Here is a 19,171-nt window from a genome sequence, read left to right on the forward strand (position 1 = left end):
ATTTGGCATGACTAGGAGTTTTATGAAGGGAGAAGTGGAGGAGTCTGGAAGGGTTGTCTGTGGTAGGTGGGCTAAGGAAATGGACTATGCAGTAACTGAGGACATCACAGTTGCCAGAAAGAATTTCATGCAGTTTTTGCAGTGGCCTCTCTTCAAGGATTCTAATGATGAGAATGAAGATGATTTTTCATAGTGGAGCACTATAGTAGTGTAATTTTTATGACAATTAGCCAGAGATGAATCCCATGCTTCACTCCAGCCACCAAAAAACTCATGACAGCAATGCAGATTCTCTTAACTTCAGCCTAGGTCAGACTGAAACTCCCAACCAGCTGCTTAAAGACAACTTGCTTTATTATTTCCCATCTCCTCCACCAGCTAGCTCCCTGAAAATGTGATTTAAAATGGGATTTCAGACAGACTTTCTAGTGTAGCTTTGTTTCACATGACACTATGTTATTAATTCATGACACTATATTATTAATAATATTCACCAACAAGTCTCAGACCCACTATTTCACCCTCATTTAGTGGCAATCTCCAGCAATCAAATAATTGCACTTGTCTGTCTAGCCCAGGCACAAGACACACTTACACAGACTGTTCTGTTGGTCAGTTCCATTTGCTGACAGCTCAGCAGGGAGGGATCGATTTATTCAATGCATAAAGCTGCTGCATACAAGTGGAACTCGGGCTAGGGGAGGGGGGAAATGACTGAGAAAGCAATGGAAAAAGACGTGCAATGTGGAATGAAATGGCAGTTGGTTGGGAAATCTCCATTTGGGAAAAGACACATCTAGTCCACCCCAATTTCCAACTTTCCGCTGAAATCCTGAATGCCTGTTTTCCTCCCTCACAGGTTGAGAAGATAGCAGAGCCTTTATCCAGAAATACACGCCTTCTGGGTGCTGTCACTCTGGTCAGACACATTGCAATTCTCTGATTGGCCCTCCACTCACATGCTCTGGACTTTTATAAGGACAACAGTTCCTGTAATTAGAAAGGAAAGTAGGAAGTCAGACTAAAACAGACGCAGCAAGGAAAAAATAAAACAAGTTGAAGAAAAAGGAAAGAAAATCACAGGAGAAATAGTTATAAATTATTTTACAATAGCCACAAGGCAGGGTGGGATCACCTGACTTGGATGCAGATAAGGCCGACAGGAGGACAGGGTGGCTGAACCTCAGGCTTCCCTTCTGACTTTCCAGCATCCCCTCCACTTCCCCACTGCCCTAGGCCCTCATATTCCTACCCAGGCCTGTCCTCCATCCCACTTGCTCTAAATATCTCCTTTCTTCCTTCCATTCTGCACCAAAATTAGAGCATTCCTTTTATTAGCTATAATAGCAAAAGGATCTCTTAAAACACTTCATTGAAACAGTCTGTTGATCATAGCTCAGTATGATAATTTACTAAGAATATTCACTTCCAAACAGGGAAAAATAGGATGAATTCCCATTGGTAGATTGTCAGGTCATGGTAGGATCACTGAAGGTAAGGAGGAAAAGAAGAAGATAAAAAGGGGTGGAATGAAGGAGAAGGGAAGGGAACTAAATATGTACTGAGTGACATTTAGTTTTACATATAGCATTGTGTGAGCAGATGCCTACAAGAGATTCTATGGCCTAAGTGGCTGCTAGTCAGGAACGTAGACTCCATTGACCCAGATGTGAGCAAATTCCTTAAGGGTGGTAAGGAAATATAGAGAAAGGCAATTCTATGACCCTCTCATGACCCAAACATTATATACATCTGGAAAGTGGACAATAAAGGTGAGCAATTACTAGACTCTGTCAGGGCTTTAGAAAAGCCAGTCAACCATTTTGAGGCTCAGTTTCCTCACTTATAAAACAAAGCTATTGAGGGTGAAAGGGTCTCTACATTTCCTTCTCATTCTTAAATTATATAATTCAATGAATTTTGTCTAATTTTTCCCTCTGTAAGTTCATTCCTATAGCAGATAAACATGCTTTTATTTCTTCCATCTTAAAAAAAAAGCAAAAAAACTCTCCTTATACTGCTTCTCTGTCTGATTTCTCTAATTTCTTATTTCTCTAATTCCCTTTTCAGCAAAATTCCTTGAAAGAGATGTCTTATAATCCATATCTCCACTCTTTCTCTTCCCATCCTCTCATGAATCCACTCCAATCAGACTTTTGTCCCAATTGTGTTGCAGAAACTTTTCTCATAAGTATCACCAAAGATCTCTAGTAGCCAATGCTCAGTTGTTCTTTTATTTTACTATTAGCAGTATTTTATACAATTCCTCCATTGAACATTTTCTTCATTTGGCTTCCAGGACACCACAGTCACCTAGTTTCTGGCAACGCTTTTTCAATCTAAGTTTCTGGCTTTTCATCATCTCCCCAAATTCCAAATATGAACGGTACAAAAGCACAGCCCTTATTCCTCTTCTTCTCTCTCCACTCATACAATGGATGATTTCATCTGTTCCATGGCCTTGAAGACTATCTATGGGCTGATGACTCTCAGACCTCTGTCCTGACACCAGACTTGAATATCCAAATGCCTATTTGAAACTCCTTAGACATCTAGTTGCTATTTCAAACTCAACACAACAAAAGCTCCCACCACCAGCTTGTTCTTTCTGAAGTCTCTCCAGTCCTATTAAGTGGCAACTCCAGACTTCAGCTACTCAAGCCTACTGCTTGGGAGTCACTCTTGAATCCTTTCTCTCTCACACACATACTATATCTCATCCATCAACAAATTCTCTCAGCTCTTCCTTCAAAATATAAGCAGGAGTCCAGACACTTCTTTCCACTTCCACAGCTACCATCATCTCCTACTTGATTGCAGTAGCCTCTTATAACAGTCACCATCCACGTTGGAAACAGATGGCATCCCCCAATAGAGTAACTGAAGAAATTTTAATTAAGGACCCTTTATGAAGGTGTGGACAGGACTAAGGGAAATTAGCAAATGATGGTCAAGTGTCCAGTGTCTAGCATGGCTTTGGAGGCCAATGGAGTCATTACTATCCTTAGACATACATGAAAAAAAAAAAGAGTGGGAGTAATTACCTGAAGATACACAACAGGAACTGCATTCTTCAGTGGAAAAACTCAGCCAGCCTTTGGCAACCATCAGAAAGGAAAATGGAGAAATGAAGACCATGAACTCACTGTCCTCCTGCCTTCCAATCTTCTGATCACAGGCATAACTGAACCCCAAGCCAGAAGACAAGGGGGCCCATTGATGCAGTCCATTAAGGTCATCCTCCTAGCCTCCTGTGCTCCTCTGGGACACAGAGCAGAATGGAAAACAGTAGAGAAGGGATCTGGAGGGGAAAACAAATGTATTTGGCAAAATATCCTCATCTGCAAAACAAATAAATATTACTGTCGTGGAGTGAAGTGAAATAATCAACATAAAGCATTTAGCACAATGCCTGGCACATAGTTTTTAGGGGGAAAAAAACCTTTTATATGCCTGGCATCATATTTCCAAAGGTGGATTTTTATGGAGTGATGTTTTCCAAACTTCAGATCATGACCAATTAGTGGGCTGTGAACTTAATGGTTTCCCACCATTTTTTTTAAGAATTAGAAAAGACCAGCATGCATCTCATGAAGCAAGTGCAAGTATTGTCTCAAAAACATTAATTTCCTTTAAATTCACATTAAATTCAATGCATGTGTGTGTGTGTGTGTGTGCGTGTGTACGTGCGCACACGCATTTAACTGTGTATTTGTTTCCTAGGGTCAGAAGGTAAAATATATTGGGTTGGCCAAAAAGTTCCTTCAGTTTTTAAGTAAAAATAAAAGACACATTTTTCATTTTCACCAAGAACTTTATTGAACAACGTATTCACCCTTTTGTTCCACTACTTCTGCCATTTTTCAGGCAACTTCATAATTTCATCTTCCCAAAACTTTTTATCTTTTTGAGCAAAGGAATGTTCCAGGTGCCTTTTACCGTCTTTCAGGGAATTGAAATCTTTTCCATTAGGAGAATTTTGTAAAGACTAAAATAAATGGAAATCCGAAGGTGCAATGTCTGGCGAATACGGTGGATGCATCAGAACTTCCCAGCCGAACTGTAACAGTTTTTGCCTGGTCATCAAAGAAACATGTGGTTTTGAGTTATCCTGATGGAAGATTATGCATTTTCTGTTGACTAATTCTGGACGCTTTTCATCGAGTGTTGCTTTCCGTTGGTCTAATTGGAGCAGTACTTGTTGGAATTAATCATTTGGTTTTCCAGAAGGAGCTCATAATAGAGGACTCCCTTCCAATCCCACCATATACACAACATCACCTTTTTTGGTTGAAGACTGGCCTTTGGTGTGGTTGGTGGTGGTTCATTTCACTTGCCCCACAATCTCTTCTGTTCCACACTATTGTACAGTATCCACTTTTCATCACCCATCACAATTTGTTTTAAAAACGGAACATTTTCTTTATGTTTAAGTAGAGAATCGCATGTGGAAATACAGTCAAGAAGGTCTCGCCCCTCCACCCCGGCTTAACTTATGTGGAACCCAAACATCAAAGCAATGAACATAACCAAGCTGGTGTAAATGATTTTCAACTCTTGATTTGGATATTTTGAGTATGTTGGCTATCTCCCCCATGGTATAACATTGATTGCTCTCAATTAATGTTTCGATTTGATCGCTATCAACTTCAGCTGGTCTACCCGAATGTGGAGCATTGTCCAGCGAGAAATCTCCAGCACAAAATGTCACAAACCACTTTTGACACATTCGATCAGTCATAGCACCTTCTCCATACACTGCACAAATCCTTCTTTGTGTTTCAGTTGTTTTTACCTTTCTTGAAATAATAAAGCATAATATGCCAAAAGTGTTGCTTTATTCTTCCATCTTCAATATTGAAATGGCTACAGAAAAATTCACCGATTTTGGGCTTCCCTGGTGGCGCAGTGGTTGAGAGTCTGCCTGCCGATGCAGGGGACACGGGTTCGTGCCCCAGTCCGGGAGGATCCCACATGCCGCGGAGCGGCTGGGCCCATGGGCCATGGGCACTGAGCCTGCGGGTCCGGAGCCTGTGCTCGGCAACAGGAGAGGCCACAACAGTGAGAGGCCCGCATACCGCAAAAAAAAAAAAAAAAAAAAAATTCACCAATTTTGATAAGTTTTTTTTTACAATGCATACTGATATGACAGCTGTCACAATACAATCTAAAAAAAATTGTTTCAAATGAAGCTAAAGACAACTAAGCAGGGCCTCCCTGGTGGAGCAGTGGTTAAGAATCCGTCTGCCAAAGCAGGGGACACAGGTTCGAGCCCTGGTCCAGGAAGATCCCACATGCCACGGAGCAACTAAGCCTGTGCACTACAACTATTGAGCCTGTGCTCTAGAGCCTGCGAGCCACAACTGCTAAGCCTGCATGCCACAACTACTGAAGCCTGAGCACCTAGAGCCCGTGCTCCACAACAAGAGAAGCCACGGCAAGGAGAAGCCCACACACCACAATGAGGAGTAGCCCCACTCGCCACAACTAGTGAAAGCCCAAGCGCAGCAACAAAACCCAATGCAGCCAAAAATAAATATATAAATAAATAAAATTTTTTAAAAAAGAAAGACAACGAAGCACTACTAGAGCCATTTTACAGGAAAAAAATGAACGAACCTTTTGGCCAACCCAATATTTCTTACTAAGAATTATGTTCAGAAAATGTTTGAAAGCCACAATCCAAGAGTACTTCTAGCTACTTCCTCTCATCTCTCACTTATTCCTCCCCAAGAAGTGATTTGCCTGGTTGACAAATGTGGGAGGAGAAATTGAGCATACGTGCTTGAGTCTTTTCTCATTCTCTTGTCCCTGCTAGTCTCCTCTTCTGCCTTCTCTTATTCTCTATGGTAGATGAAATAATAGCCCCCAAAGATACCGAGTCCTAAAACCTGGAACCCATGAATATTACCTTATATGACAAAGTCTTTGCAGCTATGATTAAGTTAAGGATCTTGAAATGGGGATATTATCCTGGATTATAAGGGTGGGCCCTAAATGCAATTATATGTATCCTTTAAGAGGGAGGCAGTGGAGATTCTACACACAGAGGAGAAAGGCAACGTGAAAACAGAGTAGAAAGGGATTTCAAGACACTGGCCCTCCTTGACTATTGAAGTTATGCTGTCACAAGTCAAGGTATGCTAGCAGACACCATAAGCTAGAAGAAATAAGGAGTGATTACTTATCCATTCATCAGTCAGTAGACATTTTTTTTTAAGATTTTAATTTTTTTACTTATTTTTGGCTGCATTGGGTCTTCGTTGCTGCGCGCGGGCTTTTTTTAGTTGTGGCAAGTGGGGGCTACACTTCGTTGGGGTGCACGGGCTTTTTCTTGCAGTGGCTTCTCCTTGCAGTGGTTTCTCTTGTGGAGCACAGGCTCTAGGTGTGCGGGCTTCAGTAGTTGTGATGCACGGGCTTAGTTGCTCTGAGGCATGTGGGACCTTCCCGGACCAGGGATCAAACCCGTGTCCCCTGCATTGGCAGGTGGATTCTTATCCACTGTGCCACCAGGGAAGTCCCAGTTAATAGATATTTTTAAAAATTGCTTTTAAGTGTTCTTTCCATGCCCTTAGTTGGTAGGGAAGGGATTACTAGGCTTGCCACCATGAGTGAAGTGTCATGAGAATTGGGAAGGCCTTTGCACACCAATATGCACTCTGACTTCCCTCATAATAATAACAGCTACACTGAGTGATAATTATGTATAGAACACACAATGTACATCTCTATCCTTACAAAAATTTAGCAAGGTAGCCAGCATTACCCTTCTTTTACAAATGAGAAAACTCAGAGTCAGGAATAGTTATTCCTTTTGGACAAGTTTGTCCAAACTCACACAACTAGTAAGTGACAGAGACAGGTTGTGCATTTAGCTTGATTTGCTTCCAAAAACAGAGCCATCTCCACTTCAAGTGTCTCCCTGTGTTGTCCACCACTGGTTTCCTGAGGCTAGGTTTGTGTTCCTCAAGCAAGCTGCATATCATAGTTTGTATATATCAAAACTATACATACGGGAAGTTTTGAATGTAGCAGTCTAGTTTTTTCTGGCCATTTTGGTCCCAAGGTCTTATGTCCCACTTGATTATTTCTTTTGTAGTTGTTGGGCTAAAAACTAGATAAAAGGGGGCAAAAGAGGAAGATGTACACTTAACACTAGGGTCTTAGTGCTGGATCGTTTGTTGACAATAAATTTCATTACAAAAATCTCATGGCTATCTTGGAGATCCAAACGCAGAATCTTTTTTTACATGAGGAAAAGAAAGCCAACAAATTCACATATTTGTCTAATAACCAACGACCTCATCAAAGCAGAATATCATTGCAATGTAAACAGACTCCTAATACTTTGTAAGTTCGAAGTGGGAATTAACTCCAAATTTATTTTGATCATCCAAACATCACATTGTAAAATTTCCATTACTTGTCTCCATTATTTTTCTCTTCTCCTTTTATGTAGGGATATATGAAACTGATACTCTGTAAAGGCAAAACCAAACCCTACTTTTTACTTTGAGAAGGGGAGAAATTTTAAATAGCATTTTTCAGTTGTGGTGATTTTGAGATCCCATGATCAGAGTATTAACTGTCCTTTAAGTAGTAATTCCATTCCACAAAACCAAACCCCAAACATTCACACAAGTTCCTGTCAAGTCACATATTTAAACAAATTATTCTAAATAAATGAATGCTACAGAACCCCCGAAACAATGTGGTTTGCTCCTTTGATTTTCTGGAACATCTTTTTGCTATACTGTGCCGCTACATACTTATTTGGCTTCATGGTGGACTTGTTACGGCATGTTTAAGAATATTCATTACTCTTGGCAGTTATAAACAAAATAAATGCCAAATGGAGATGCTAAGATGCAGACAAAAAAAAAAAAAAAAAAAACGTTCAGAGTGTAGCTACACAGTATTTGCTCATGCCCTTCGATATCAATACCGTTCTCCGAAAGAATTTCCAAATACTCTAGGCCCAGGCGCAAAGGATAAAACAAGAAGCCCCACCTTTGAGCCCAGTACGGAGGTGATCCGCCCACCCACCAACCAATCCGAAGTCGTGTTCTCCACCTGCCCACGGCTTGAGCGACCTTTTCATTCCCGTCCGCTGTCCCCTTTTACGACAGTTTTCCGGCCTAGTTTACGGCCGCCACTGCCGTATTTCCTGGGGCGCCAGTGTCTGGGCGGTTTGCACATGCTGGTGGTGACCGCGTCGCTTTGTGGTAGAGGCGTAGAGCTGGTGGGGTGGGATGTACCGCGCTCCCGGTGGAAGCAGAGGAGCCGAGCGGGAACCATGGTGAGTTCCGCCTTCCGGCCTCTTGGGCGATCTCAGGCCCAGGCCTTAATCTCTGCTCAAGGTCTGGGAGGAGAGGAGCCGCAGATGTCTCCCTAATGCGACTCAGAGCTGGGGGTGTAGCGCCCCGGCGAGTCACCCTCTGGGACACAGAGCTGTTGCCTCACCCCTCTCGGGCCTTTGTGCCTGCCGTCCATGGGGCTCGGAGGTTAGTGGAAACGCATTTGATTATACCTGCTGGTCCCCTAACACATCCTCGCAGCCCTTTCTCTACATCGCTCTGTCTTTCCCCTTTTCTCTTGCTGACACACCTCTTCTCGATTCCTGAACATATTTGGCCGAAGGTGCTATGAGAAGCTAGTCTCTTAGTTAAGCCTACGTTTAACGGTGAATCAGAATTTACAGGAATCCTCTGTAAACAGTTCTCCCTTCTCTGGCAGAAACTTTATTTCCGTTGCTCTTGATTGAATTTTAATGTGACTTCACTTGCCCGGAGGTGAAAGAAGTTTTCAAGGGGAGGGGAATTATCTTTTTCACTGTTGTATAAGTAAATAAGCAAATCGACTTGCTTTTTTTTTCCTTAGTGAAAAATCCCATACCTTTTAAATGCATTGGATATAAAATTTGCAGGATCATTGGGCAGAAAATTTTCATCTTAAAAGTTATTTCTCCCGTTGAAATAAAACTTGTAATAAGTTGGAATGGGAGAATGGGCATGATAGGGAAGGGTGAGAATGGGAGAAATGAATATTTACTCTGCTTCCCTTTACCAGGCCAGTACAGTGGTAGCAGTTGGACTGACCATTGCTGCTGCAGGATTTGCAGGTTTGTTTATGGTTTGGGGGTAGAACTGAAGTAGAGGAGGTTGCGGACTTTTTATTTTATTGCTTTTGTTTTTAGGCCGTTACGCTTTGCAAGCCATGAAGCATATGGAGCCTCAAGTAAAACAAGTTTTTCAAAGTCTACCAAAATCTGTAAGGCTTCTTATTCACCATTTTTGCTAATTCTTTACTGTCTGTGTATGAAGCCTAGAGCCAGACATCCATGAAGTTCTAAGTGATTGCTTTGGACCCCTTCTTTTGCTTCCCGCAAAGAAGGTTTAGAAGTGCTGAGCTTTGTAATGGTGCTACCCTAAAGAATCAAATGTTACGTGTGACAGATTTGGGGAAGAGGTGTTAACAGTTTTAGTATCATGAAAGTTAATATCACTTTAGTGTTCATACACCATTACCTTCAGCATCATTTGCTCTGCATCACAAACACAGAGGGATCTAGGGGTCTGAAGTGATCCATTTTTACTGTGTGGCTCTGGCACTCCCTAACAGAGATTACTTGGGTAACACTTCAGTTAATTGGGCTCTAGAGTATGACTGAATGTGATCATACATTCTGTGGTCAAAATTCAGAATGAATATGATTTTGACAACCTGTAGAGTATTGCTTTTTATTGTTACGATTGAATGTGACAGAGTAGTAGAGTAATGGTAGGTTTTACCAGTATAATTTCTGACATACCAAGGTCAGTGGATCTAATAGCCTGATTTTCTCAATATATATCTTAAAGTCTTGTTTTAGTAGTTGCCTTGAACCTCAAAATGTCCTTGAACCACTTGTCTCAAAAGATCTCTGAATCCTCTAAAGCACTTGTTCTAAAACATGTAGTCATATTCTGAGATCAAATTTTTATCTAGAACATGGCTAGCTTGGAATACTCTTCCCTTCACTCCCAGAAGAACTGGCTTTAAGGCACTGTTATTTTGTCTTGTATCTGCAAGACAGTTTAGATGGTCCGGGGGTTGGGGGGGGGAATGGATGTTTAATGATCAATAAAATATTTGTTGCTATTTATAGTTAAAATACCATAGGGGGCTTCCCTGGTGGCGCAGTGGTTGAGAGTCCGCCTGCCGATGCAGGGGACGCGGGTTCGTGCCCTGGTCCGGGAAGATCCCACATGCCGCGGAGCGGCTGGGCCCGTGAGCCATGGCCACTGAGCCTGCGCGTCCGGAGCCTGTGCTCCACAACGGGAGAGGCCACAGCAGTGAGAGGCCCACGTACAGGGAAAAAAAAAAAAAATACCATAGGAATTGCACTTCGTTTTCTGTAGTGTCTTAGTTTTTCCGCTGGTTCTATGAACATTTATAGACATTTTTTAGCAGCTTTCAGTTTATTTTGATAATCTTTTCTTACAAATGTATTTCCACTTTCAGGCCTTCAGTGGTGGCTATTACAGAGGTGGGTTTGAACCCAAAATGACAAAACGGGAAGCAGCATTAATACTAGGTGTAAGGTAAAATAATTTCTCACATTTTTAGTATTTTTCTTCCAAATTTAGAGCTATAAGCAAGTGTAAGAAAGACCTTCTCTCTTTTATTAGGAGAGTTATTCTACTGTGTACATTTTTTTTTAATTTTTATTATTTTTTTGGCTGCACTGTGTGGCATGCGGGATATTAGGTCCCTGACCAGGGATCTAATCCACACCCCCTGCAGTAGAAGCATGGAGTTTTAACCACTGGACTGCCAGGGACGTTCCATCTATTACATTTTTAAGATCTAAACATTCCCTACAAAAGTCCAATGAGAAGGTCTAATGACACATGAGTACTTTTTAACTCATTGAAGGTAGATTTTTCAACAGATAATCACAGTGCTCAATATTGTTCTCTATAACGGAGTAACAGATTTTTCTGTGATGAAATTCTGCCTTCATTTCCAAATACTTAAACATACTTTTCGATAAAAGGATTGTTATAATGGTTAAAAGTTCAACTAAATTTTTAAGAATGCCTTATTTTTCTAAGGAGCTCTGTTTAGTTCTGTGATTCAGAATATTAATCTTCCTAGTGTGTTAGAGGTTCCCAAATAGCTTTTCATACTGTTGTGTTGACTTACTCCAGTTTCAGTTTTTTTTCAGTTTCACAATTTTTAATCGACCTTTATATAGTTTTTTAATGTGACCCAGATCTACTCTGAAGTATACCTTTTCCTTTTTAAATTAGCCCTACTGCCAATAAGGGAAAAATAAGAGATGCTCATCGACGAATTATGCTTTTAAATCACCCAGACAAGGGTAAGTATCATTAAACTATTGTTAACACATTTTGTTGGAGTAACTGTTATTAGTGGGATAATTCTGTATCTAATTCTTGGCTATTATAAGGGAAATGCCTAGATCTGTTTGTGAGCACTGTCTCCCAGGCTGGATCCATTTGTTTAGGTATCTTAAAAGAGTAAGTTCTGAGTGAAAAATTTATAGACTAATGAGCAGATCTAGTAACTACTATAATTTGGAAGTAGTGATAAGCATTAACTGTGTTTTGAGATCTGCAGTTGTGATGTGACTTACAGTAGTGAGTCTCAAATACTGCTACTACTACTGTTTGGGGTGGGGGGTGTCTACATTCTTACCTAAGGAAAATGTTGAATTTCAGTTAATGAAACTAATAAAACTTTTAACTTTTTTCCTATACATTTAGACCTTTTAACTAGTGGTTACCTAGTTAGAAACCTATAGGATGTATTAGTTTCTGATACACTTCTAAGCAGCCTAGGCTGAGTTGAAAGATCAAATGGAATACCAAAATGTAGACCACAAAATCCACATTCCAGTGTTTAAGTCCTTTTACTTTACAGGAGAAGCCTCTCTTTAAGAAAGAGTGTTTTGAGTTTAAACAGGGTTGTAATTGTTTGGTATCTGACTGCATAACCTTTTACAAAACTTAGCTTATACTAACTGGAAGGCTCTTGATTCTGTAGGTCTAGGGTGGAGCCCATAAATTTGCATCCTAACTAAGCTTTTTACTGATTGCTGGTGCTTGCTGGTCTGAGGGCCACACTTTTTTGAGAATCACTCAAATCACTGCTGCAGTTCAGTAGGAAAGGAGATGTAGGTGACATCGTGAAGGGACTGTTGGTAACAGGAAAAGGATATAAAGCAAAGTGGGGTCTTCCCAACTAAGCTCAGCACCTCTGAAAATTTCATGGTTTTAAAATAACACAGTACAATAAATTGGTGTTTATGACTTGTGATCGTCATGAAAAGGTAACTTACACTATTTCAAAGTCACATAAGTATGAGAATTTTTTAAAATTTTATTTCTATCAGTTTAAGCTTTTTCAGAAGGTGCCATTTTTTGTGGAAATCTCCCTCCCATTGGTCAAATATATTAACCATGTTTTTGGTCATCCAGTTCCAGCGTCATAGTTATTTTAAAAAGTCAAAATTTCATTTCTGCTCATTTCACCTCTTAGATAAGCATAGGAATTCTTGAAGCAAGAGAATAGCTTTTCACCAAGCAGAAATTGGAGAGTCCATATTATAACTATTCCTTTTTTTTCTTCCTGTAGGAGGATCTCCTTATATAGCAGCCAAAATCAATGAAGCTAAAGATTTACTAGAAGGTCAAGCTAAAAAATGAAGTAAATGTATGATGAATTTTAAGTTCCTATTCATTTATGTATATGAGTACCAGCTTTTTATAATAAAATGCCTCAAAGCTACACATTTTAAAAATTAACATAAGCTAAATGAAAGCCTTGGTATAAATTTGAGGATTTAAAATCGGATTATAGAATATTTGTAGGTTAATACTCCATGATTATGGATAAGTGCATGCCATTTGAAGTGTTACTCATTTGTCAAGTAATTTGGTACCTATGTCAAGACAAAGTGAACAAGATAGTCTCTCTCTGAAGGAATCCCCAATCTGATGGGAGATTGATAAACTGATAATTAAAATACAATGTGAAAATAATTAAAATACAATGTGATAAATATGATGGAATTAGCACAGGTTGTTGTAGTAGGGGCTCATCTCATTAAGACAGGTGGCTGTTCAAGGTACAGAGGACTCCCCCAGCCACTTAGAACCTTGAACTTAAAAGTGAATTTAGGGCTTCCCTGGTGGCGCAGTGGTCGAGAGTCCATCTGCCGATGCAGGGAACACGGGTCCGTGCCCCGGTCCAGGAAGATCCCACATGCCGCGGAGTGGCTGGGCCCGTGAGCCATGGCCGCTGAGCCTGCGCATCCGGAGCCTGTGCTTCGCAACGGGAGAGGCCAGAACAGTGAGAGGCCCGAGTACCGCAAAAAAAAAAAAAAAAAAAAAAAAGTGAATTTAGCCACAACTTAACCTGAGAAATTGATCTAGGTATGTATTTATCACTTTGTCAGTGATAAATCTGAATTGTTTCCGATTTCATACAGTAAAAACTGTTAACAGTATGATAAAGATTTGAGAATACAAGTCCTGTTTTTAATCAAGAAAGTATGTATATTTTATTTAGCTAACCCCTTAAAGAGACTGACCATTTATAAACTACTTTAATTGGTTATTTTTTTACATAATCAAGTTTCACATCTGTTAAAACACAATTAGTGAAACGGAAAAGCTCTCAGTTATCAAAATATAACGGAGGACTCGATAATTCATACACTGATATATTTAAATGACATTTCAGGGTAAATAGCTATTGGTCTAACAAAAAATATCTAAGGATAACCAGAGGACCTACCTAAAACATGTGAGGTTAAGATAGCTATTTCGTGGTCAGCCAGAATACTTAATTTTCAGTTCTAAGATGATAAATACTACTACCTACAATCTAAACTTTCTTAAATCTTCCTAAAGTTAATTGTTAATGGGGAACACAAAGACTTTCAAGGTCAAAATAATGGAGGTGGTCATATTTAGCACTGGAATGTGTTTAGGGACATTTCAAAATGGAGGTGTATCTGCTTTTATTTTCCATCCCATTTCCTCATTCAAAATCTGATCAAGTTCATTTGCCATGATTTAGAGTATGACGAAGCACTTGGCTATTTCCAGGGACAAGGGGGTATGAAGGTACGGCTGATCCATGTTATTCAAAGTAGTTGTGTTGTATAAAGACACTGAGAATACTCAATTAGTGAATCCTGAACCACTGTTCATAGGGGTTTCCTGCGAGCCTCTGGTCACAATATTTTTGTTAACCAGTGAATATATAACCTTGTTTACAAGTGTTTCTGTTTAAGACATCTTATTTAATATATATTGTTGATTTATTAACATTAAATTCACAGCCAATAACATCATAACTCATGCCAATCCATCACAGCCTTCTTGCATTTAGGAACCTTAGGCAGCAGCACTTCACTACACTTGGGGGCCATCTTAAACAGTGAAATCACCAATAAAAAGGACAAAAATGCAAAAAACTTGGCATTAAATGGACCATGAAAAGGATGCTTATTTACAGTAGGAAAACTGAAACAAGGCAGAGCATAACTTTGTAGGTACCGGGTGACTCATTTTCACACTTTGCATGTCCACAACCAACCAGGAAATCGCCGTGATTGTTGACTTTGGAGGTATGAACTTGAAAATAAGGAATCCGCTAATAATGAGGATCAATTGTATTTTGGCTTACTAGCCTTTTATTTCAGTCCTTTGGACTAGTCAAAAAAAAATGTTTATGAACAAGAGCTTTAATTAAGGAAAAGAGATATTATCAACTAAAAAGCAAATTTTTCAGACGAATAGAAGATATGCCCAAAGGCAATCAAGCATTAACTTTAAAAAGGAAAACTTCATGTTGAAGGTACACTTTTGAGTGTTTAATGCAAACACAGCATACCTGTTTCTAAGATACCACTTTACAATAATACTAAGGAGCACAGCAGACCACATTTTTCTTTCATAGTAATGTTTTATTTTCTCTAGGCTTACCTTTTTCAAGTAGAAGAATCCATATTTCACTGAAAGCCGTTAGGCAAACCTACCATTTTTCTTGGGTAAAAAAGTCATCTTTTTTATGAGGGCTCTAGATCATGGTAATTGATGCAAGTATGATGATCTGTAAGAGAGCCTTCATCTTTTAATGGTATTTTCTTACAAAATGCTTGTGTATTATTAACATTTATTGACTGTTTACAATGTGCTAGCGTTGAGCTTAGCATTTCCCCCTTACCCAGTAGTAGTTACTATTAAAGTACATTTTACAAGTAATGAAATTGAAGTTCAGTGAGGTTAAGATACTTGCCCAAAGCAACATGCTGGCTGAGAAAACTGATCTTTCTCAAACCCTAAGTTCTACGCTGTTAACCTCCACACTGTGGTACCTTTCACAAATCTGATAACCCAGGGATGTTTTCCTTGGTGGTACTGAAATGTGTGTCTCGTACTTGTCATTACACTTCTACCTTGGGCCCTTTTTATCCACGGGTCCTTTCAGATATAGACTTCTTTAAAAGGGAGGAAGATAATGGTTGAATATAGGACTAGGAATAGGAGGTACAGGTTTCAAGTGAAACTTCTGCTATAATAGCCAGGCAACTTTGAGCAAGGTATCTATGCACTTAGGGCTCTGCTTCCTCATCTGTTAAGAGGGGGAAAAAAAAATAACAGCCAACTTAAATTGTTAAGATTTCTCCACTTTATGGATAGGAAATTGAAAAACTAGAGCAAATGCTTTCTGAAGTTGCACAGCTACTGAAACTATAAGCCCTGAATATCTTCTCCAATTTACTAGCTTCATTTATAATTTGGTTCTCTATATATTAGTCCTTAATACATGCCTATTCACAGCCTTAATGTTTAGAACTGGCATACCAGAGCTTTAGTTTCCTTACTTAGCCTCTTTCCTTTTGCCTTCACTGGGCCTCTAGGTTGACAACAGATGAGTCCTATGCTACTTAATAAACTTTATAAACCTGCTTTGCTGGTGATGAAAGTAGGCTGTAATGGGTGGTCCTGAAGTCGAATCTTTTCCCACCCTTATTTTTAAGCAAATTCTCTTGCCTTCAGCTGTTTTACAAATGATGGGAATATCTATAGAAGCATTTAACAAGTCATACAGACCCAAACCATTCAAGAAATAATTGAGAACATGTATGAAAATGGAACACAAGCCCATTTTCTGATTCTAGAAGCTTGGTTATATAGTTTTCTCTGCTATCCTTAATTTCCTGTGCTCTAAATCACAACAAACAGAAGCAAGAAGGGTAAAAGGCAGCTAGATGTAAAATGAGAAGTGGAAGAAACTGGATAACTAGTATCTTAACGCAGGATAAAAACCTAAACATGTTGGACCATGCCACACTAAAAAGCTATGTAGTATTCGGCACACTGAAAATTTATTTTCTACCTTAAAAGAAAACCTTGTATCAGAAGTAATTTAAATTAATCCAGGCAGAATGCTTCATTTAAGAGTTAACCAAGCTTAAGTTTAAACACTTCAGGCTAAAATAATGAGTTCTACTGTTTCAGTGAGAATTTATAAGGCACCTTTCTGTTGTTAACAACCTATAAAAGTTGTTTTGCATTTCAGAAGTGTGTGATGGGGTCATTATTTTGTTCAGCATAAATGATCCCCCAAACGTTAATTACAATGAAAATTTAGAAGTTGGCTCTAAAACTTAAAAGGCCAGAATATGGTAGAAAGAAATCTATAAATCTGAGGTAAAGTAAAAAGCACTTACTTAGAATGCTAGAATAGGTTTTTGGTTAAAGAACCCTGGACTGAGAGTAACCCTGAGTACCAGGAAACTTAAATGACTTAAGCTCTGCTTTTTGTTGCTGGCACTGCTGTTCAGTGTTGTGTATCTGCTTAGAGCCAACTGTTGCTTTAGCAACAGGATATAGAAAGAGCTATCCAGTGTTAACCTGTTATTCCTGACCCAATGACAAGGTCGTAGTCCAGTGTTAGGGTATAATCTGGAACAAGTTAACACTTGCTGTGACCTTAGTGCTGTTTCAGTTAATGGAATTTCAAGTAAAGTATTTACGTATTTTTCTTTACAACCTGAAAACAGCAAGGTGAAAAATGAAGTTCAAAGAGGTTGAGGTATGAGCTCCAGGGAACAATTAAGCATAGATTAGTTCATCTAGAAAAACTATGGGAAAATTTCTGTAATGAAAATAGTCTCTAACCTAGAAAATGAGTAGCTACATTTGACAATCCATCAAGTAAAAAGGGTACGAAACATTCAGAAAATATCCCTGTGGTTTCACCCTAATTTGAGAAACTGCTAACTAGTATACTTAATAGTGGGACTTTGAAATTGAGAATGTTAGTGAAAAATAATTCTGCCCTTCTTTTTTCTTTAGATTGCATACAATATAGCTGGAAATGTCTGGGACAGATATAAATAGAAAACAAACACCATTTTAATTCAGCATACTCCTTAAGAGTACATGGTTAAGTATCACACAGGGTCTAACATATGATTACACTCTAGTTATATTATATTGGAAAGGCCTTTATGGGATCACCTAGTCTAGGCCTCTCTAGTTGGATGAAACGGAATATAGAAAAAGTTTGTACAACTAAGATAGTAACTCCCAATTCTGTGCTTCAGTACCCTGAAACAGTAATATAGAAGATACAGATGAATCTGAATCTAAAGTGACCCACTGATAAACCATTTTAAAAAACAAAATTAGTATTTTCATTATATACACCTCCCTCATCCAATAATTAGGGCTTTTCTGGACGATTAGACCCTTGCTTGGATTTCTGGAGTAAATGATTATACCTTAAAACGTATTATTAGGTTGTCTCTTCTGTGGGTCAAAACTGGTCAGCTCCCAGCAATTTCCTGTGGTTCAACATAACTGACGTTTTCAACCAGCAGTTGAGTGCAGTTTCAAATTACCACCACTTGCCAAAAGTTTTACTATAGCAGATTGCAATTATTGCTTTATTGCAACAGTTCCCTGAAATAAAACCCAAATGCTGTCATAGGTTAATCATGGGTTATAAGTGAATATTATCCATTCAAGCATCCTAGTAAAAAACTAAAATTTTAAAATAAGGGACCTGCAAATTCACCATATCAGATATCCTTATAAAGGGTACAGGGGATCCAAGTTGTAAATAGCAAAGATAGGGAGACTGAGGCTTTACAATGAACACCCTACTTGTTGCCTTTTGGAATTTTGCCAAACCCATAGATCCAATTCAAGTTCCTTGAAGCCTTAGAAAATCTAAATATAAAAGTAATTTTCCTTTATTCATTTCCAGTAACCGCCAATCATCTGCTTACGGCATAAGCTCATTGTAGGCACAGCCTATAAGAATATTAACTAGTTGGTTTCAACCTGAAAAGAGTCGATCTGTTTGCAGAGGACACAAATGGTAGGTACTATTTCCCAATCTACCAGCAACATTCAGTTAACATACCAACTTTGCAGAGACCCTTCTGAGGTTAAACACTAGACTCATAGCAAACAGTAGCTACAAAAATACTTCCAAAGGTGATGGATCCCAGCCACAGAAGAACGGCTGACATGAATGGAGATCCAGGACAAATAGTAAAACACCAGCTTAGTGTTTTCCTGTTCTTTGGTTATTTTGCTTGTCTGTATATACCTGGACTTGCTTTTTAAAGAATATTTACTTAAGCTACTACCTCCCTCAGCCTTGTCCTAAGCAACGTCTCAGTTTTCATGAACTCACTGGTTTGATACGCTGTTACCTCCACATTAAAATAGTTACTTAAAATTAATACTTTAATGTATCCCTATTATAATTTTAACAGTGGTGACTGACCTGTCAACAGAAACCCATACCATTTTGTGAAAGTTTTAGGCCTGTGGAAGGCTTAAGAGTGATGCCAAACCCAAGAATCCTAGGCTTCCCAAGTCTTCAGGAAAAGACCATTTTTACCCCCATGTAATCTCAGTTCTTAATTCATGATTTAGTTCAGATATCATACACGATTTCATATATGTATGCTGAAACAATACTTAAGCTGCACAAAACCTTTGGGGGGGCGGGGCTGGGGGGCTGGCAAGTTTTCCCATAGCAACATTCCATGTAACTTGTAGCCAAAAAAGATGCACTCCTCTCAAACTAAGTTTGGAAGGCTACCTCTATCAGGAATAGTTACCTTTGG

General features: G+C 39.2%; 1 protein-coding gene and 1 long non-coding RNA gene across 4 annotated transcripts; one reads left to right on the forward strand and one right to left on the reverse strand.

Annotated features, from left to right (window-relative positions):
• Positions 1-652: 652 nt before the first annotated feature.
• Positions 653-8,118, reverse strand: LOC132597200 (uncharacterized). The gene is made up of 3 exons (XR_009563613.2): positions 8,011-8,118; positions 3,045-3,301; positions 653-990 (listed from the first exon to the last, which is right to left on the reverse strand). It is a non-coding gene; the product is annotated as an uncharacterized lncRNA (long non-coding RNA).
• Positions 8,119-8,147: 29 nt separating this feature from the next.
• Positions 8,148-19,027, forward strand: DNAJC19 (DnaJ heat shock protein family (Hsp40) member C19). 3 transcript variants are annotated; one of them, XM_030862836.2, is made up of 6 exons: positions 8,148-8,299; positions 9,070-9,121; positions 9,197-9,270; positions 10,504-10,583; positions 11,295-11,365; positions 12,643-19,027. In XM_030862836.2, the coding sequence occupies exons 1-6, from the start codon at positions 8,198-8,200 to the stop codon at positions 12,711-12,713; spliced, it is 450 nt and encodes a 149-aa protein (XP_030718696.2). In that variant the 5' UTR covers positions 8,148-8,197; the 3' UTR covers positions 12,714-19,027. The 3 variants fall into 3 exon arrangements, with proteins under 3 accessions (XP_030718696.2, XP_060154365.1, XP_030718705.1); XM_030862845.2 differs by lacking the exon at positions 8,148-8,299 and adding an exon at positions 8,306-8,504; XM_060298382.1 differs by lacking the exon at positions 9,070-9,121 and having other exon boundaries at positions 8,176-8,299.
• Positions 19,028-19,171: the final 144 nt, after the last annotated feature.

Source organism: Globicephala melas, chromosome 4, assembly GCF_963455315.2.
Source record: "Globicephala melas chromosome 4, mGloMel1.2, whole genome shotgun sequence".
In the NCBI taxonomy this organism is placed as follows: domain Eukaryota; kingdom Metazoa; phylum Chordata; class Mammalia; order Artiodactyla; family Delphinidae; genus Globicephala; species Globicephala melas.